The 21,143-nt window shown below is 43.7% G+C and overlaps 3 protein-coding genes across 13 annotated transcripts in view; 1 reads left to right on the forward strand and 2 right to left on the reverse strand.

Moving 5' to 3' along the window:
* LOC132958760 (FYN-binding protein 1) overlaps positions 1–6,850 on the reverse strand; it is an 18,086-nt gene extending 11,236 nt beyond the window's left edge. Inside the window, exons 1-6 of one of the 2 annotated variants that reach the window (XM_061031804.1) lie at positions 6,609–6,850; positions 4,781–5,820; positions 4,536–4,678; positions 895–1,071; positions 533–812; positions 316–440 (exon numbers count right to left, since the gene is read on the reverse strand). In XM_061031804.1, coding sequence (XP_060887787.1) covers positions 316–440; positions 533–812; positions 895–1,071; positions 4,536–4,678; positions 4,781–5,820; positions 6,609–6,617 — 1,774 coding nt within the window. In that variant the 5' untranslated portion in view covers positions 6,618–6,850. The remainder of the gene's footprint in view (positions 1–315; positions 441–532; positions 813–894; positions 1,072–4,535; positions 4,679–4,780; positions 5,821–6,608) is intronic. The other variant, XM_061031795.1, reaches the window with a different exon arrangement.
* Positions 1–21,143, forward strand: part of bloc1s2 (biogenesis of lysosomal organelles complex-1, subunit 2) — a 287,967-nt gene that overhangs the window by 181,102 nt on the left and 85,722 nt on the right. The gene's annotated exons all lie outside the window — the stretch shown is intronic.
* Positions 10,913–21,143, reverse strand: part of dab1a (DAB adaptor protein 1a) — a 109,899-nt gene continuing 99,668 nt past the window's right edge. For 9 of the 10 annotated variants that reach the window (XM_061031871.1, XM_061031863.1, XM_061031854.1 and 6 more), the window contains 4 exons: positions 20,205–20,400; positions 19,974–20,122; positions 18,276–18,372; positions 10,913–12,237 (listed from right to left, as the gene is read on the reverse strand). In XM_061031871.1, coding sequence (XP_060887854.1) covers positions 18,292–18,372; positions 19,974–20,122; positions 20,205–20,400 — 426 coding nt within the window. In that variant the 3' untranslated portion in view covers positions 10,913–12,237; positions 18,276–18,291. The remainder of the gene's footprint in view (positions 12,238–18,275; positions 18,373–19,973; positions 20,123–20,204; positions 20,401–21,143) is intronic. The other variant, XM_061031880.1, reaches the window with a different exon arrangement.

Below are 21,143 nucleotides of genomic sequence, written 5' to 3' on the forward strand. Positions count from 1 at the left end.
AAGGTATTAACCCTTCAATATTCTAGCCAGATTCAGGCCAGTTTTAACTTCATGATGAAGACATGTATTCATTATAGTTCAATGTTGCTGTTTGCACTGCTCTAGTCATAATGACTGGGTTATTGTAAAATGCAGAGTGGTTGTTCATTGTTCTTTTCTCATTTTGGTGGAGTTATTTTGTATTACTATGCACCATAAGTAAAGGACGAGCCCAGTAAACTATATCAAGTAGCAACTGGCACAACATTTAGCTGAATGTTGATATGTCTGCAGTGTTAATGTCATAATGTTTGTAGCTATCACTAGAGTCCTCACTCTTTGGTGGTCCTTTGCGTTTCTTTCCGTCAGTCTTTATTTTCTTCTTGGTGGCCGACGCAGTGATGTCCTCATAAACATTTTCTGTACTCTCATAGATGCCATTACCGACCACTGGTAGAATCCTGGATCATAGAAGGAAATCAAAAACAGAAATCAAAACCAGAGCTGAAGATTATTTCAAATCACAGAGGGCAGAGCTGGTGATGTGTCTGACCCTGCATGGGGAGTAGACTCCGGGGGGACAGGGAAGATGGATTCTGGAAGAGGATTATCTCCGTATGCCAGCGCAGCACGGTCCTCTACCCCTGGAAAAGTGATCCTGTTACTGTATAAGTCAGGTGTGGTCTGTCCATCTGGACTATTTGGACCAGTGTAGTCCCCGTTCCCCCACTCTGACACCGGCAGCTCAGGAGAGTGAGCATCTGAAGTCACGTCGTTGAACTCGAGGATGTCTGTGGTGTCCGTCTCAGAGAAGTCAGCATGACCTGGGTAATCTGCAGCAACATGAAAACATTATTAAAGGCTCTGCTGATGTTATGTGTAATGAAGCTATAACTGTAGTGAAAAGAAAACTACCTTCTATAGGAGGAGGGGGGATGAATTGACTCAGGTTCACAGATGGAGGCCTGTCAGGTTTCTCTGGAGCCGGACCCAGAGACTCAGGGTCTGGGAGGACCTTCTTTTGGGGAGGAGGTGGAACCACCAGCAGCTCAGGGATAGGGTCTATTCCATCCTCAGTGAGAGAGGCTTGTCCTGCAAAGAGTCATCATGCAGTCAGTACATGAGTTCTCAGGCTAGATACTAGATATTTCAGAGTGCAGTGCATGTGTGAAAGGGACTGAAAGTCTCATATTTTTATTAGGCTGGCCCATTTATTTTGCCAGCAGATTGCATCAGCTAGCAGAAGTAAAACAGGCTGCAATGACAGCTCAGATTGTTATTTTAGGGTTACAGATCCGTACAGAGATAGAGTTTTCTTTTGTTCAAGAGGAAGATTTTTTTTTTTTTAACCACAAACAGTTGTTACATCACTCTCTACAAACACACCAGACTACATTCATAAAAACAGGAATTTAACCTCGCAGAATATGTTAGCTTGTGAGTCTACTGTTGACTCTTTTGCTTGTTAGTTAGGCTTATTTAGTGTCAGTAATGTTTAAAATGGTGAGCTTGTAGTACTGAGGAGAAAAGTAGAGCACCCAGTAGAGAAAGGGCCTATTAATAAATCTATTGTTTGATTTTGTTATTTTTTTCATTTGTTTCTCTCTGAGTCATAACTGTCATAAGAAAGTTTAAACTGGTCCAAGAAATGAACTTGATTCTTAACTCTTTCCAAAATCTTAAAAATCCTAATAAAAAGATGTGAAAACCTTTTAGATGCTTAAAAACGACTCGAATGACAAAAAGGTTGATATATTGCAAAGTGAAATTCATTGTTATTGTTTAATTTAAACTTCAGTTAAGGGTGTAACACAAAGTGTTAATCTTTAAAGAAGTCATGATAGTAGAGTTACACATTTCAATACAACATTTGTTTTAAATCCAGTGATGTTGATACCTGATTTAAAGTCCTCCTCGCTGATTATTGGATAATGTCTTCTTTTTATTTACCAAAAGTTGCAAATTTCCGTACCGAAAGGTTGCCAATGTATTTGTGCAATCAGACAGTGTGCAGGCAACTTTTGATGGATTAGTTCCTCTGTTAAACACCTGTGAGGTTTTTTTAAGATTTGCTAATTTTCAATTGAGCAGTGAAATAACAGATTATATCTTTTTAAAACACGTGGTATAGAATATTTAACGATGTTATTTGAAAGGTCTTTGTGTAATGGAGGTGGTGTTAGAGAATTATTGCAGTGTTGGCTGAGGCTGTGGCCGAGGGGCCCACGTGATATCCTTTCATCCTTTCCACACCTCTGAACACTGACAAAATAAATCTACCTGTGTAAGGATCCTTTCTGTAAACAAGCATGGCCACTGGCTGAAGCAATCTGGGGCAAATTTCGAAACTGTACGTACGTAGTGATTAACACCTCTCGCAAATATGTAAAACTAGGTCCCAGCTTTAAAAACACCAGAATTCTCCTCTAACACATACTGTATAGGACATCTTTCTGTCTTTTTGCAGCAAGATTTTCATTTGAACACAACAAAGCAACAACAGGACAACACAGAAAAAACTTTAGAAACACCTCAAAGAAGTTTTCAAACAGAGAGAGAGAGAGAGCGAGAGAAAGAGAGAGAGAGAGAAATAATTGAGTAATGTGAGGAAACCAAACCAGTCGAACACACTGTGAATGTTGTTGTGATAAAACTCTGCAGAGCTGAGATAATGCACTCACAAGAGAAAAATGATCGACAGCTTAAAGAAGCCAGCAGCTGACAACCGTTCAAAAACACGTCTTAGGTTTTCTAACTGTGGCTTTTGAGGCCCTTCTTTAAATGTAATCTAAAGTATATAAGCACTTTGTTCTAAACAGGTGACACATAATTAAATTACTAAGTTTCTTTACTACAAAGAAAAATAAATCTGTTGTACCCTTTCAAATAGAATGGCCCTTTTATTCATTTTTTTTTAGAAAAAGAGAACAATAATGAAGTCTTACATTATTTAGCTTACATTATCAGCAAGCTTCTCAACTGAAAGTTAGCATGAATAAAGTGTATAACTTTTCTATATTATACTAGAAAAATGACTGCTTCAGGATCAGAAGCAAATAAATGCATGCATTTCATTTGTGCCAAAATGTAATCTTTCTCCACTAAAACTCTTCTTAGTTCTTATTTTGGGTCTAGAAGTTGATACAAAAAGTTGTGCAATAGCTTCAGTAAGCTGCTTCAGACAACAACAGTGAAACCAGCTCTGATGCAGTTATCCTTTGGGGGTAAATGAACTCTATGGCATGCGTCCCTCAAAGCTGTTGTTTCTGTCAGTGACAGGCTCAGATTGTTATTCTACGTGACTGACAACATTACAGAAAGTGAGATGATATTTTCTCACCAGAAACAGCTGTTATGTTGCTCTCAATAAAACCACCAAACCTCCATTTTAAATAAAAAAAAAACAGTCATCTCTTTCACAAGATACAGGAGTTACTAATCTTCTCGAGTATTGAGTATGAGTAGAGGAATCTATGTCGCTTCAGCCCCTCCACAGATGGAGGTCGGAAAATGATGTAAGAAAATGTTGGAATGGACTCCTTCTCATCGGCAGAATCCAAAGAAAAATACTGGAGCAAACGAATCACTTAAGGCAGGTTTGTTAAGGTGCAAAAGAAAAAACGTTTTGACGAGCACTGCGACTTCCTCGGAGTTAAAATAAAACACCCAAGAAAAACCAACAAACAAACAAATCTGAGGAAGACACAGTGCACGTGAAACATTAGTCGCTTAAACCTGTGCACCAGAATTTTCTTTGGATTCTGTCTGTTTGAAGGAGTCGTTTAAAATGTTTTCTTATTGAGTATTGAAGCAAAAAGAGGTAACCTAAAGTTACTTTAGTTAGTAAAACAATACATTTTTATAGGAGTAACTAGTAACTGTAACTAGTTTCTCATTTTCAGAAACTTGCCCATCACTGAAGGCGACACAACAACTCAAACAGACTTCCTTGTTGAGGCAGCTGTAAACTAACAAGCTCCCTGTTCTGTGAAATCATTGACTGTTTTTGATTTGACAGAGGGGTGTAGAGAGTTTTTCTGGTGAAGGAACAGATCTGGCTCTCCTCGAGGTTTAAAGATTAAGGCCTTCCCCTTTAATAACGTGTGTGTTAATGAAGTAAACACAGCAGCTGACTCTCGCTGTCAGTGTTGTCACTTTAACAGACGTTAAAGAGTCTCTGTCACACCGATGGAACCTGCGGCTCTCATCGCTCACATACCTTCACAGCTCTGCCCTGCCTGCTGCTCAGTTGTTTCTGGCACAGAAGAGGAATGTCAGGACGGTGTGTGTGTGTGTGTGTGTGTGTGTGTGTGTGTGTGTGCGTACGTATGTGCGTACTTTAAAACTGCTCTTCCTAACAAACACCCGAGGCAGCCCTGTAGCATAAACCATACTAAACATACCAGGTTTTCTTCACCTAACAGCTGCACAGGTGCACAGCTCATATGATGGTGACATATGATGTTGTGTATCTCATGTGCAGAAAGAGAAGAGAGAGAAAATCCACAAGAAAGCAAGAGAGCATAAGAAATGGAGAGCTACGGGTCCAGACTTACTGTGGTCTAAGCCATTAACTAGTTTTCCTGCCTCGTAGTCGATGGGTGGGAAGTTGATTGAAGATGGGGTGGGACTCTGAGAAGGGGGGAACTCTTCTGGAGGGGGGGTGATGGAGTAGGATGAGGTGGGGGTTGTTATCGTGCTGAAAACAAAAAAAGAAGATAGTTAAGTCACTTGATAACTCTTGAAAACTCCTTCTTTAAAAGCTGTGGGAGTTTGTGCATTGCTGAGTCTGTGATTATACCTGGGGGTCTTCCTGCGAGCTTTCTGCAGCAGGTTGAAGATCCTCTGGTCACACGGCACAGTCCTTTTTGCTGGACTCAACTCTTCCGCCCTCTCCAGCATTGACAGGGCGGAGACCGAGCGCTCAGCACTGGGAGACGGAGAATTGGATGAACGGTCCACGGCTGGAGTGGGGGGCTTCTCCACTGCAGCCAGGATTATAGCTTCTATATCAGGCCGAGCTTCAGCTGGAGGCTCAGTGGGAGGTGGGGAAGGGGTGGGGGCCACACGAGGAGCAGCACGTCTGGGTGGGGGGGTCGGGACAGTGCTGGGTGGGCCAAGGTCATTCTGGCTGGCTGGTTTGGAAACAGGCAGAGCTGGAGTTTCTATCTGAAGAGGGGTTTCACTCCCTGGGACCGCAGGGATGAAGGCAGGGGGAGGGGTGATTTCAGGAGAGACTGGGGTCACGGAGGGCGGGGTCACTTCCACAGCAGCACTGGGGATGTTTGGGAAGCTGATCGCACGCTCAGTCAGTGAGTCTCCAAAGTCAGACGGTACTGGGATGAGAGGAACAGATCCAGAGACGCTCGGGCTGGGGGCGTCCAGAATGCCGTCTGACGGGACCTCCCCTGAATCACTCTTTAATGACTTCCTGAATCCCAGAAAGCCCTTCTTCTTCAGTGTTGTGATTTTGGGTGGAGGCGTAGCTGGCACCAGCTCTGTTGTGTTTTCCTTTGGAGTAATAGAAAACACAGATGAGATCCTTTTCTCTTTCTTCTGCTTCCCCTCGCTCTTCTCCTTCCCCTTGGAGTTGTTCTGGATCAGAGGCTTCTTGCTCTCCTTCTTCTCGTCCTTGAACACCACTCTGGGGGCGTTGTACGTATGGTTGATAGAGGTGAGCAGGGAGGGGCGGGCCCCTGCAGGCAGGTAGTGAGTGGGGCTGCTGGGAGGGGAGACGACCTTTGGTTTCTCTGGGAGAGCGGGTTTGAGCCTAGGCTGCTTCATGAGGAGGTCTTCTTCCTGAAACTTTGCCCTCAGTGCTTTAAAGTCCATTGTGTCGTCCTGAGGCGGGGATCACAGCAGATAAGGTTGTCAACATGTGGATACTTGATAGTATCAATAAGTACCAAAGCTTGAAAAATATCACAGATGTTCAGTCATGTTCAGATAAGCTGCAAAGAGAAAGAGAGGAAGAACTCTCTGAATTGCATAAATATGTTCTGATACATTACAAAAGTATTTGATCAATTCAGACAGTGTGCAGGAGTTTGCCTGCAATTTCTGGTCATTAAAAAACGAGGAATTTCCAAATATTGGGTGGCTAGGACTTCTATTTTTGTTGCTGTTTTATCGGAATTGTATTAATATGGTTTACTTTCTTACTAGATTCATATTGAATGTTAAAAATGTGGTGTCCTTAAAACCCCAGCAGGTACGACAGTCAAACAAAGAGATCAGTGATTTGTCAGCCTGATGGTGCCTCAGTTTACAGATTTATGATAGGGTGGTGCTTAGCTTAGAACGAGTTTTATCTTTCACAACACACTTATGGTTTGCATATCTGTTAGTCTCTGTTGAAAAATGAAAGTAGGAGGTTTGAATTTTTGGTAAATTGTATTACTAGAAGGTTTTTGACACACACAGAATTAAATGTTCTACGGTGACTCTTTACTGCCTGTGGACATTACATCTGAGTTTTCTGAAGATTTTTATACATTTATTCTGACAGTAAGCAGTTGACACCCTATATAAAGTCCCAATAACACAGATAACCCAGATCATACAGATAAAAACTGGAAAGGATAAACACACTTTGAGGAAGGACTTGAACAAATTGAAGGAAAACGTACCTGATCCATTGTGTTCAGTTATCCACCAAAACGTCAAAATCCTTCCTTTTTGAGTCAGCAATCTCTCTTCATCAGCCTCTCATCATGTTCAAAATATGAATGATAAATAAAACCTGGAGATTTTTCCTTGCTCTGTCCCCGCTCAGTGTGTATGTGTGTGTGCCTCCCACACACTCAGGAGTTTCAGTGCAGGAAGTCTCAGTCCTGACACTCATCTCTAAAAAACGGTCCGTCCCGTTTGACAGGTCTGATTAAGGCAACACACTGACTGAGAACAGCTCTGTGATTTTTTTTCATCCTGCAGGAATGTGGCCGGGCTGGCACTGATGTGACTCACTGTCATGAAACCTTTTTTTTTTCCTGAAAACTGCCACATTTCCTCTCTGACTGCTTCACACTGAAAGGCCTCAATCATTGCGCAGGTTTTTTTTTTTGTTGTGATCATGTGTGAACTGTAGGATATGGATTGTGGCATGTTGTGGAGATTAAACCGAGTGTTGAAGGTAAACATAGAGGAAAAGGAAGCAAGAGGTCGGTCTACATTCCAGGATTATTACTCAGAATACAAAAGTATTTAAGCAGGTATTTGTAATATGACATACATCCACCTTAAGCAACAGACACACTGCCTGCATTAGAGGATGCTCAGTCTCACTGCCACCCTGAGCGTGGACTGGCAGGCGTATCAAGAATTCAGATACAGGAGTGGTTTCTGGTAGGGGTGTCAAGGTATACTTCATTATCTGTATCTGTATTCTGATATGAAACTGGAATTGGATGTGGTTTATACAGGGAATGTTTTAAGCTTTCTTGCAACATTAATCATAAAGGATGAGATCAGACTTATTTAAATTACAAATGAAAATTACATCAAATTAAGTCCTGTTCATTTTGGCAATGCAGTTGTTGTGCCTTCAAAGCATCACATATTGGCACATTAATAATTATGAAACACATTTCTACTTCCTTATACTCTAATTCTATCTCATTTTCTCTCTCTTACTCATTTATTTTTTTGTTTTAAACGAAAGTTTCATGAACATTCTGGGTGCTATGTCAAAATGTAATGAAACATACGATGGCTTTACATCTTAAATGGAAGAACATTTACTAATTTGATACAAGGTATAACCATAGACTGGATATAACAAATATTATTATTTACAGGTTATAGGTATAACCAGTTGCCACACAGGCTTTCATCTGCCAGTGCTGCCTACATTAGCTCCTCCTAGCCTTGGCCTCTCTCCTCCTCAATACACACATGATTGTTTTTGATATCCAGGATGTCCTGTCCTGGTCCTCCCTGCTGAATATTTATCCCCTCCAAAAAAATGTTTTCCAAAGAGTCCCAAAGCAAAATGTAGACACTGTGGTCTGTATCTCAAAACTACAGGTCCACAGGAAGTATCCAGCACTCCCAGGAACTTCTTTTCAAGGGACTACAAGTTTCATTTAGCCTGCTGTTTTCCATCTGACATGCAAACATCAGACATATTGGAAAATGATACCAATCTATGACCAGGCACTCTGATTTTTGCAAACTGCAACAACAGTGAGCATGGAGGGCATAATGTTAAGCTGCTGTTATTCTTATAGTTTTTTGTTGTCTTCTTGCTTTATTTAAATTATTTCTTGCCGCAGCCTTCTCGGCTTCTGTCTCCTTTGTTGTCCTGTTTAGCAGGGCGAGTGGTTACAAATAACCGCAGCGGTTTTCATTTGAGCTGAGCTTTTTCCCTGGCATTCTTCAGTAAACATAAAATACCTCCGCACATAGAGGGGAGAGTTTACACATTGAGCCAGGGGGGCATCGTATTAGTACTTTCCATCCAGACTACATAGCAGTGATGGGTCAATGTTTTACCTGGACCCTCGCTAAGTGGCACAGAGTCTGCACTTTGCTGTTCAAGAATAGTTTGTCAGTTTGAACATATATTTGGGTAACCTGAGTGTCTACTGACCCACAAAATGTGAAATAAATCCATCCAGCCCTTTGTTTGTGGTCTGCATAAGTCTTACAACACCCAGAAAAGTGCTACGTTTCAAATTTGCTCAACTTGTGATGTCACAGTGGGATTCTGGTAAAAATAAATCCCCTCCCCTCCCCTGGTATCTCCACCCATTGACTCCACCCCCAGCCTAGAACAAAACTTTAGCGCAGGTCCTCCACTTTTATTCTCACTACAGAGCAGTGATGTCTCAATCGGGAAAACTCAGGGGGGCTCATTGCATTTAAAGAGACACACACACCAAAAGGGAGCGTTCTGAGAGAGCTGGTTTATACAGGGTCACAAACCTCCTCTGGTGCTTGATTCATGTTATATTTTGACCAAAGCTCAGCACAGATGTTTCATTTAGACCACTGGAGGACTGTTTTAAAGGTAGAAAAGGGGTATAAAGGGGTGTCCTCTTTAAATTAAACTTTGGTCTCTGTAGCATAAATGAGTTCGAACAAAAGTTATTGGTCCCTGTGTAAAGTGCCTGCAGTGGAAACGCTTTGGGGAGCGATGTAAGGCTCTCAAATTAAACTTTTCTTAAGAGCGAAGAACAAGATCATTCAAAAACTACTTTTGTGGGATTTGTGTGGATTGATGCTTTAAAATAGGCAGGGGAAGACCCTGTCATGATCTGCTCTGTGTTTTTAATGGTTTAATATAATTGTTTCTGTTTAGAATTGCATTTCTTTCTGCAGGGACGGCATTAGCCTGACTATAAATGCTATGGTGTATAGCAGCCTTTACATGCATATCCCTATTAAATCACAAATAAACTAAAACAATGAAACAGAGTAAAACCCAGAATGTAAGCGTGTTAAGTTACCGTATTGTTTTCCTTTCTTCCACAGGAGGAGAATAAAGTTCGAGGAGGGTTGGAGCTTTGTGTGCGGCCGGCTAATAAAACTGGTGACAGCTCACATTAGAGGCGGTGTGTGCAGCATGATGTGACAGGCCATTAAAGCCGTGTTAAATTACAACAAAATACTGTGGCACTTACTATACACTAACAGAAGTCTCACTGGGGGTCACCTCTGCTGGGCACACACCATTAGGCCCACTCTCACACGCGCAATAACACACGCATGCATGCATGCACGCACGCACGCATGCACACACACACACACACACACACACACACACACACACACACACACACACACACACACACACACACCACAACCAGCACACAGAGACACACTCAGGCGTCATTGGGATGTGTTTATTTGTAACAGTAATACATGGTGGAATACGTAAATCAAGAGAGAACCAAAAAATCATCTAAAAACCCACTGTAGAATGTCATATTCATAAAGATAAAAATAATGTGTCAATTTACATTAATAAGAAACTGTTAGCTGAGGTAAAGTTAAAATAGGTCTAGAAATGTTATGTACTCAAACAGCAACGTTTCCCTTTTTATTCTTTGCTCATCTTCTACTCATCAAATTTTGAAGTGAATCAACATCGTTGTCCAGAAGAGTTCTCATGAGCGCCACATGACGGACTCTGGCCATAAAATAGGGAGTCATTGGCATCACAGTTGATGTAGCAGAGGAGGCTGCAGTCACACACACACACACACACACACACACACACACACACACACACACACACAGACAGCAGCAGTTTGGCTCCGGACCAACACACAGACAGATGGGCCGAGCAGCGCCGGACCTGCAAGACTATTCTGGGATGGATGACGGAGGGAGGGGGGCAGAGAGCGAGTGTGCTGCTTGCAACATGAGGCTGGGACAGAGGAAGATACGTGGTGCAGAATCACAGAGAAAATGTGCATACAGAGGCCTTAAACTGCAGAGGCTCATTTATAAAAATGTGAACAGCTGGAAGCAGGATCAGAAACTGAGGTTAAAGGGACAGTTTGAAGAGTGGTAGTGTGACATTAACAATACTTAGTTTGTTACGTACAGAGATAACAGTCAGCATGGTCCCGGTTAGGAGCAGAGTTCCTAAACAGAGCTGACCACAATTTTCGCCCCATACACCTAAAATTACCCTCAAAATGTAGAAAAAAAAATCCCCTACCATTGATAAAGTTTTCAGGCCAAACAGATCAACAGTTTTGGCACTTTGAGCTTCAAAGCAACAGGTGGTCCAAAAAACCTCCGTACTGTGTTTGATCCACACCAGTGTTTGATTGACAGCTTGTACACCAGTGCAAACGAACCACCCTTAGTTTCTGCTTCAGTACTCAGGCTGGCTTTTCACAAACAGGAACCATGCTGACTGCCAGCTACAGTTGGTAATACATACTGTGAATTTATACCTCATACAACCTTAATTTAAAACCTTCAACATCCATGCAGAGAACAAAACATCATCAGAGAAAACAAAACAAGGTGCAGAAGAAAAACAAATGTGTGTATTGCTTGGGTTAACGTCGAGTTTGCATAACTGAAGCTTCCTATTTTATGGCGCAGACGTCCGCTGGACAGGATGGATGTCTTTGTTGTTTCATTATTTACAAAATGAGTTTGGCAAACAGACGATCAGATGCCTTAAAGCCATGTTGACTCTATAACTCCTATAGAGCTGACCCCAGCGGCTTGATTGACTTATAAAATAAAAATTCAATTTTTTCAATTTGTTCTTTTTTTTTTTAATCGTTATTGTACAAAAGCTATAGAGAATGAACAGTTCGATCACAGAATCTCATCCCTCCGCAGGTCTGTCCTCCGCCGCAGTGTGAGTCTGTCTGCGAGGAGAGACGTTTGGCAAATTACTGTGTGTTCGTGTGTGTGTGTGTGTGTGTGTGTGTGTGTGTGTGTGTGTGTGTGTGTGTGTGTGTTAGAGAGGGTGAGGCATGACTGTGTATATGGGTGTGTGAGCAGCTCCCAGAGAGTCTGTTTCTGCATAGTGATCCAGCAGACACTCACAAAGAACAAGGAGAAAACGCCTGAACCAACCAACCCACCAATCAGACGCAGCGATCCCAGCAATGGGCCGTCCCTGATAGGCCTGTTTAGAGTCTAGCTCCTCCTTTAGGGATCTCCTCGCTGCAGATGCAGATTCTGTCCGTTACAAAAATGATCATTCAAATCCTGTTTGTGTGTGTGTGTGTGTGTGTGTGTGTGTGTGTGTGTGTGTGTGTGTGTGTGTGTGTTAGTGTGAGAGTGTGTGTAGGAGACAGGGAGGCACTGCTTGATTCAGTCACTCCTTGGCAGCACAGTCTCAGGCCAGAGGCAGGAGGCAGAGGGAGGAGCGTGAGAGCAGAGACAGAGAGGAGGAGGAAGGAAGGAGGTAGGGAGGGAGGCTGGGGAAGAGATGTAGGAGTCTGTAAGGCTGGGGGTGAGTCGCCACAGGGGGAGGGAGGAGAGGAGGAGACGACGCTGCAGAGGGAGAACCGGATCAGTGATTGATTTCCCTCCTCGATGAAGCAAAGGAGAACCACTGCAGAGAGGAGGAGGAGGGGGAGGAGGAGGAAGGCTTCACCAGTCACACACATCCATGCACACACACACACACACACACACACACACACACACACACACACACACACACACACACACAGGTTAGGGTTCTCCTCCTGGTCTCAGTGCTGGTCAGGTGTGTCTCTGTGCGTCTCTTCATTTCTTCCCTTTGTTGATCTGGGCGTAGAGCGGGTCCTTCCCCTTCTGTGACCGAGAGAAAATAAAAGTTAAAAAACGGATTTTATTTGTCATAGTTAAACCTGTTTGTGAGTCATTTTCTCAGCAGATCATCTCTGTGTTGCATTATAAAAAGGGAGGATCAGACTTTGTGATGCATTCTCTTAACTGACTCAGCTGCAAGTCCAGACAAGTCCAATTCGACCTGGATTTTCATTATTTCATTTTTTAACAGAGAACAAAAGAGAACTGGAACATCACAGCACAACCAGGGAAAAGAAAAGGACACAGTATGTATGTCTACAGAAGGATAAAGACGTACATTAAAGATTGTCCAAGTTGTCAGACCACTAAAAAAGACTTTAACCACAAGCTGTTTTTACTTTACTTTACTTTTAGTATCTGTATTTTTACTTGAGGAAAGTATGTTTGTACTTTTGCCAACTCTACTTGTGGCTCTAAAAATCTTCAGAAGCTATGTATCTCATTTACTGAGATCTTTAGTAATATTTCCAAGGCACAGGAAAGTAAAATATAAAGCAAATTTCAGGTCCAGAGAGAATTCAAAAACACAAAAATAATAACAGGAGTGCTGTGTGCTAAATTAATTTTAACTCCTGGTTGAAAGTAATAAGTAACAAATAAGTTACTAATAACACTTTTTCTGCAGAAATCTCTTCAGATCAAGGAGTTAGTGGGTGTAGTCTGGGTTTCGATCAGCAGTTTTGTTACTTCATGTACCTTATACCACCACCAGGTGGCAGTAACACACCAGTGTATCTCCTCTTAGCCCATACAGAGCTCTCTCTAAACTCCCCCCTCCAAACTGTTTTATGTGTGTGTGAGTTATTGTTTTGGAGTGTGTAACTACACACACACACACACACACACACACACACACACACACACACACACACACACACACACACACACACACACACATGCATATTCCAGCCCTCTGCAGCCCCCACCCACTGCCCCCCGCCCCCCAGGCCCAGAATGAATCAGAGGTATAAAACAGTGCCTTGAAGGACCCGTTCTGAGTCATCATGTCTGAGTTTCTGCAGCACAACAGAGGATGATAGAGCAGCCTGCAGTCACTCAAAGCAGCCCATTATTACTGGACACATAATTACAGACACACTCAATCTGCTGCACACACAGCCTGATTGGAGTCGACTGACTGACTGACTGACTGACTGACTGATTTTTTATATTCTAGAAACTTCTCTGAATCACTGGAGGAAACATTAAGCTCTATTTCACATAAATTCGGTGGACCAAAGCCTGTCAAATGTTGTGTGTACCATCGCCACCCGCCACTAGTTGGAGCTGTAGCTCCGGTCAGCGGCTACTTCCATCCGGCCTAATCCTGCACTATGACCCCAAAGTAAACAACAGGACAGTAGAAGGATGGCACCCTGTAGCGTTGACGTTAGCCAGACTTAGCAAACCTATTTCACATCGTTTACACACACAAATTCAACCCACAATGCACTGCTTTTTGGTTCGGATCGCGTTCTCACCTTCTAGCGAACCAAACTCTGGTGCACTTGGAAGCGAACCGAGACCCCGGTATTCGAGCGGACCCCAGTTCAGTTCTTTGGTCTGCACCACAGTTCATTTAAGCATTAACACCACCCCAAACCAAATGAACTATACCACAAAGCGGACCAGAGTTCGTTTCAAACAGACCAAACGGAGACCAAAAGATTCTCACAGCTCCAACTGGAGGAATTTGTGTTTCACACGCATAGAATCTGATGAAAGCTGCAGAATGGAGTGAACTGCTGCCTGTTGCCTGAATTTGACAACTAGGGCTAAAATCTTAAGGCAACATAATCGCATAAAACTAATGCAAACCTGACACAGCCTACGTACATACTTAATCAAAATATTGGCAGACCTCACGGCTCCTTTGAGATGCTATCCAATCACTATTCTTGTTTACATCCAGGGATTAAAGTGAGGAGAGCAGGCCCATTTATTAAAGCTACAGCCTCGACTGGTGGCAGGAGGCTGTGCTGCAGTTTGGGCACAACATCTGACAGCCTTCAAGGGCCAAAATAATGATTACATTACGTTTAAATGACGAGTAATTCTGGTGCCGACTGGTTAGGGTGATGACATTTAACTTTTTAGTCAACTGAACATACATACCCCTAGTCATCCCCCACAGTTCCTTTCTCTCTCTACTGCCCTATGTGGAAAAAATGAAGTGAAACAAGAAGCCTTTTCATGTGATTGAGTGTTTTCAGGGAGAAAACAGACTTTGAGAAAATCATCATAAAGCCAATCCAACACACTTATGCATGATCTGCATTAACTGGGACATCACACTGAGGTTAAGTTTTAAAATGGTGCTGTTAGCCTTAGCTTTGTGCTCTGGTGTACAGAGCAGTAACTGCAGCAGAGCCGAGCTCAGACAGTCAGCAGAGAGAAGCTGCCCGCGAGGTGACAAACAGGCTGAGACAGGCAGCACACACTGCTCAGACGCTGCTGCAGAGCCACCGCCCGCCACTGTCAGCCCGCATCAGCTAACCAGCAACACCGACCGGCGGGGGGAGAGGGAGAGAAAGAGAGAGAGAGAATGGGGAGAGGGAGAGTGGACATATGAATGAGATTGAGCCTGAAGGCCAAGATATGTGACCCTGCTGGTACATGTGTAGATATGTGTGTGTCAGAGTGTGTGTGTGTGTGTGTGTGTGTGTTTGTGTGCATGCTCGAGTGTGTGTGTGTGTGTGTGTGTGTGTGTGTGTGTGTGTAGTGGGCCTCGGGGCAGGCGGAGTGATGAGAGGCTGCTCAGTGAACCGTGGAAGCCGACCATTTCACGGGTAAGACTCGGGAATGTTTTTCTGAACATGATGAGATCAGCCCAGAAAAAAATACACACACAAACACACACCTTCCTGGACACGTGTCTTTTTTTTTTTTGCATGGACACTGCCAGCAGCAAACACACTCACACAAACACACACAGATATTTGGCTCTGATATGAGCACAGGTGGTGACAGCATCGATCACAGGTGTGCTTGTCTGGGGAATAACTGCCTTTATTGCACAGTTGTGTTTGTGTTTGTGTGTGTGTGTGTGTGTGTGTGTGTGTGTGTGTGTGTTTCAGGGTATGTCTGATGTGATTGAGCGAGTAAACACCATATGGGAGCAGAGTCACTGGACCAGGACCAAAGTGGTCCACCTCCTGCAGAAGAAGAACTGAACACGCTCAGCTCTCGGCTCTTTAAAACGTGTCATGTTGCTCTCAGCCTCCGTCCACCTGCCTCCTGCACGTCTGAATGAATGGACAGCCAACAAGAGGCGGGAGGGGGGGGGGGGGGGGGGGGGCTGCTCAATCACCCGTCCTCCCCTCCTGGAGTGGGGAAGGACTTGAAGGCTTCTTGGGTTTTAATTAAAGCCAATTATGTGGGGGTGCTCATTAATCTTGGCACACCAGTATTAGCCGATGAAAACAAAACCGTTAGATTTTCCCTGTGAGTGCCAGCAGCTATCATTAAGAGGGAGGCGTGTGGGTGAGGACCGGGGGGGGGGGGGGGGATCAAAATGGCCATCTCCTTCATTGTGTGTGTGTCTCTGGGCATTCTTTCTATTATGTGCCTCATTGTTTCATCTCTCCTCTGTCTGTCTGTCTGTGATCCAGAAATCCACCTCAGCATGTCTTTCAAGATGTCACAAATATAATGTTGAGGTATGAGTGAGGAGGAACTGATGTTTCCTTTGAAGAGCTCTTTTCAGCATGCATGCACAGTAGGAGAAAAAAAAACCCCACACAAATGTACAAAATAGAATTCATCACGACACTGTCATGCTTATCTCCCATCATTAAATACAGGGGTGGAGTCTAACATCATGCTAAAAATGATGGCTCTGCTGCTTTAATGTCTTATTCCCTGAAAACACCTGTTGCCTTATTTCCTCTCTCCTTGTTTCTCTTCATCACTCCTTTGATTGCATCTCATGGGAGGAACTGAAGCTGCAATTTTACTGCAACTCAACCCAGAGACAAGGGACTAAAGCAGCCACTCAGTGTAGTCGTGTTGCTGTATCCAGGGGCTAAATAAACTCCTTCTGACTTCTAGCACTTCACATTTTTGATGGTGCTTGAAGGCTTCAGAAGAATCTTTCACAAGTGAGCAGACTGATTTGCTGAATCTTTGCAATGTTAAAGAGTAATTAAGAGGACAAAAACAAAAAAAAACATATAAAACAGGTGTTAACTTTTAATTAATTGTCAAAATCAGGTTTGGTTTCTATTAGTTTGTCATGTTAAGATAAACCGGTTACATGAAGAAACAGGTAGGGAAGCATTCACTGTGTGTTAGGCTAAACTATCATTGTCGCTTAGCAACCAGCTAGAAGGTGTACAAGGTACAGACTTTATGGTGTTCAGTGATTTATCTGAAGGTGATTGGTGTATTTTGGTCACCTTTGGAGTGTGTTCTGGATGACAACAATAATGTTAACAACGCAGCCACAGTAGCTTAGCTTCTGGCTGTCAGTTGAGGCCAGATGTGGGACCTGTTATGTGGATTTAACGCTGATTAGAATTCTCATGAGAAGCTGTTGATGTTGTTAATAAAGATGATAATATATATAAATACAAAAAAACAAATATGCTTTGCCACTGTGCACTGCCTGTCAGCAGCTGCGTCCGATCGGACTTAAAGCTGTTCGTTTGCACTTACTGTCGTTAACTCCTCGTCTCAAGATTCTTCCTTGTGTTGTTCCTACTCTTTGTTGGTCGTCTGCTAAATCAATTGTAGAATTGTATTTAAGGCCTGTAATGTGCAATGTACCTTATGTCCTGGCCCTAGAGAGAGTGGGGAATGACATACAGGGAAAGGAACCACAGGTCGGACTTGAACCCGGGCCCCCTGCTTAGAGGACTATATCCTCCGTACATGGGGCACGTCCTGACTGCTAGGCCATCAGCACCGCCTGCGTGATTTATATTGTATGGGGATTGTTTGTGTTGGGGGTTAAAAACTATTATTGTATGTTTTTCACTGTTGATTTTTACCAGAATGTGTCCAACCTGTTTGAACTGCGTAACACCGTGTCCTAACAACAGGAAAGAGTTAGATATTGCGTCACATCGAATCGTGCAGCATTGGACGCTCGCTGTCTACACTGTAAAAAATTGGCATCACCTTGAGCTGTTTTGTGCTGCTTTGCTCACAGGCTGTTAGGAAACTATTGGATCAAGCTGATTTTGATGCTGACGTTCGCTCGGGGTGCATGCTGGTAGGACACAGTGTAAGATTAAGAGGAGGTAAGGAAAGGAAAGTAGGGCGTGGGAGTTGAGAAATGAGAAGAGGCTCTATCATCACTACATGCTGCATTTTGCCGTCTGTCATTATTTGCAAGTTGTGTGAAAGTTTCTCTGCAGGATGATGAGCTCACATCATCACTTCTTTGAGTTTGTTCGAGGAGCTGCCCGTCTTTGTCAGTCTGATCCTCTGACAACACTTCACATATCATCAGTTATATTACAGCATGTTACATACATAATGCATAGAAATGACAGCACACATCAGCTTAACATCCGGCATCAGCATAGTGTGCACAACACAGACAAATCCCAGAAGACGTCCTGTTCAATGAAGTGCACAGCGTCTGATTGGCTGTCGCACACTGTTGGCTGTCCTACTGAGACAGGGAGCATTACATAGAAAGGACACAACAAGGGCACACAGCACCGCTGCCATTATGAGTGATGAAAGTCACACACATGATTTTAAGATAAAAAAAAAAACTCACAGATCTCCCCGTGATGCAACAACAAAACAAACAAAAAAACTGTGGACGAAACAAACAAATCATCACATGCACGGTCAAAGCTCACACTCAAACACAGGGCAGCAGAGCATGTGGGACAACAGGTGAAGCAGAGACACTGTGAGATCAGAAGCTCAACAGAAAAAGGAACATATGCAAAAAGATGCAGCACAAGCAGAGATGGATTTATGGGGGGGGGGGTACGAGGGCAGGGAGGTGAAGGAGGAGGAGGAGGAGGAGTTAGTTATGGAGGAGAGCTGTTGATACCTACCCTGCCCTGCTGATATCTAGCTCCCAGCCTCTGGACTGGCCTGGTCTGGGCTGGGCTCTGCTGTCTCACTGGGACAGGGAGACCCAGAACCACATGCCTACAGAGGGGGGAGGAGGGGGAGGAAACAAGGAAGGAAGGAAGGAAGGAAGGAAGGAAGAGAGGAGGAGGAGTGTAAGAGGAGGGAATAGGTTAAAGAAGAAAAAAACTATAGGAAAGGATTGCAAGATCAGGACTCCTTAAAACACAGAAATCAAACAACTTAAGGAAGTCTGTGTTTTGATTTCAATGTAGTAGTTCATTTATTTTGTGCAAAACCTCACAAACTTTAGAAAGAGCCTCCAGCTTACCAATGGGACTGGTCTGCTTAATTTGTGTTCAACTGTATACGTTTAGTAAGGTAAAGGTAGAGATCAAGGTTGAGATCAAAGTTAGTTAAAAATCATACATCAACTTTATATGTTTGATTCATAGGGGACACAGCGACTTTTTGAGTCGAAGAGAAACAATTTGACGCTTATCCAGATGAAATACCATGATTTTAGGGAGTCCTGGAAATCTCTAAAGACTTTAAGAGTACACAGTAGGCAGAAGAGAAAAGGTGTCAGTAGAAAAAAGGAAACCACAGCCCACACACACACCATCGACTTTTGGAAACACACACCTGCAAACGCACACAGTCAAACTTACAGACACACAGAGGCACTCATTTACCCCGGTCTTTACAAAAGACTCTGCACAGTTCAATCTATTGATCGGCTGCTTTTCTCCTCAAAAACTTCCTCTCTTTACACAGAGAGCGGGAGGCTGTTTTTCTGTCTTCTCTCCATCTTTCTCTCCTTCTTTTTTTCCCCCTTTGTAACCTTTCTGCTGCACTCGCTCTCTCTCAGTGCCGCCACATTTCTCTATAAAGCTCCTGCATGTGTGTGTGTGATCCAGGCCCGGTGACATTTCCAGCAGTGTGAAAGTCCTCTATTTTTTTCAATAATAGTCGGATTGAAGGCATAAAAACTAATGTCTCACGCCTGCAGAGGGGAGAGAGAAAGAGAAGAAAGAGGCGAGCATGAAGAAACACAAAAAGAGTGAGAGAGAGAGAGAGAGAGAAGCGTCACGGAGAGTGCTGAAAGTCTTGTTTCCTCGAAGGTCACTTAGACTACAAGGACTGTGGTCAATGGTAGAGGGAGTTTCTCTTTATCATCCCATCGTTTCTTAATTTCCCCTCACTACGAGACCGAGGAGCGGCTGCTGCAGGAAAATAAATATTAATTGCCTTTGGAAGAAGAATTGGGGCATTATTCGTCGTCTATCTGCACAGATGAGTCTGTCCGTATAGAGGTAGTGATGTATGGACGCTACCTGGCTGGTATTAATAACAGCTTAATGATGTCTCTGACAGTCCCAGCAGCTAATTTAACGCTGTGTTGACCATGCACGTACGCGCACACACACACACGCCGCAGCACAAACTTCTGCAGGCATGCTCAGGTAAAATTCACGCATCTGCACCCACACACACACACACACACACACACACACACACACACACACACACACACACACACACACACACACACACACACACACACACACTGAGGGACAGCACACACTAATCAGCCGCAGTGATTACCTTCCCGCCAACACGGCAGCTCGGTGATTTATCAGCACATCTGAGCTCAGGTTACACTTATTAAACACACTTACAGCGTCTTCCTCTCCACTGCGACTCGGGCTGCCCTCTGCTTCCCCAAACGAGTCGTCCGTGGGGGGGTCTGTGGCGTCCGTGGGGGGGTCACTGACATGGGAGGCTGAGGACTTGGAGGGAGAGCTCTGCCTGGGGGCCGGGGTTGGAGCTGCAGGGAAGGAAACTCGGGAGTCAGACACAGCTATAGACAGAAGGAGCATCATACTGAGATGAAGACGCAGGGTTCTCACGGGAGTTGGTGGACGGCGTCGTGGAGGTGACCGGCGTCAGGTTCATCTGAGAAATGTCGAAGTCGTCACAGTCGTCCGTGTCCTGGGCGGTGCCCACACGGCTGAAGTAAGTGCTGAATGCATCTGAGGTTCCCGATAAGTTCGGCTGCTCGCCCTTTTTCAACGGCATGGCCGGAGGCTTCGCCAGCTGAAAGTCCTGAAATGCAAGGAAACAGAGAAACTCATCACTCACTGTATTTAAAAATGCAACTTGTCCTAGTTATTTTAAATGTGAGGACACAGTGTTCAAACCTCAGAAACATCATTCACACAATGCAGATAAAACCAGAGCTGTATTGTTTTTCGTTGCAGATGAAGCATTTTGTTGCAAACATGTCTCAGTGAATTTGGTGCCAACCATAAATAAGTGAACTGTTGGTAGAACAAACTCAGCAGAGGCTCACACTGCAAACCTGACTTCAACTCACGTTTCAAGGTGAGAACGAGCTCCATCCAGACAATTGTTAGCAACTTTTCAGAAGTAATCTGAATCCATACTACACAATAAAGAAGTCTCATCACGACCATTTAATTACAAAAGCAAGTGTGAGTCAGTTTTATGACAGAAAGAAGATTGTCTACTCTCCGTTAAATCCCTTAAATGTACAAAATACTACAAATGAGAAGTGGTGAGATTTCTATGTTTGGTCTGAGAACAAATTGTAACTGTGGCTCTGTTGGTAGAGTCGTTGTCTCTCAACCGGAAGGTCGAGGGTTCCTCCTGCAGCAACATGTCCGATGTGTTCTTAGGCAAGACACTTAACCATGAATTGCTCCCGCTGCTTCGTCGGGGGCGTATGAATGTGTATGAATTAGTTACTACTGATGGTCTCACTACATAGCATCCACTTACATTAGTGCGTGAATGGGTAGTTGTGACCTGCGGTGTAAAAGCACTTT

The sequence above is a fragment of the Labrus mixtus genome, chromosome 3 (genome assembly GCF_963584025.1).
Source record: "Labrus mixtus chromosome 3, fLabMix1.1, whole genome shotgun sequence".
NCBI lineage: Eukaryota > Metazoa > Chordata > Actinopteri > Labriformes > Labridae > Labrus > Labrus mixtus.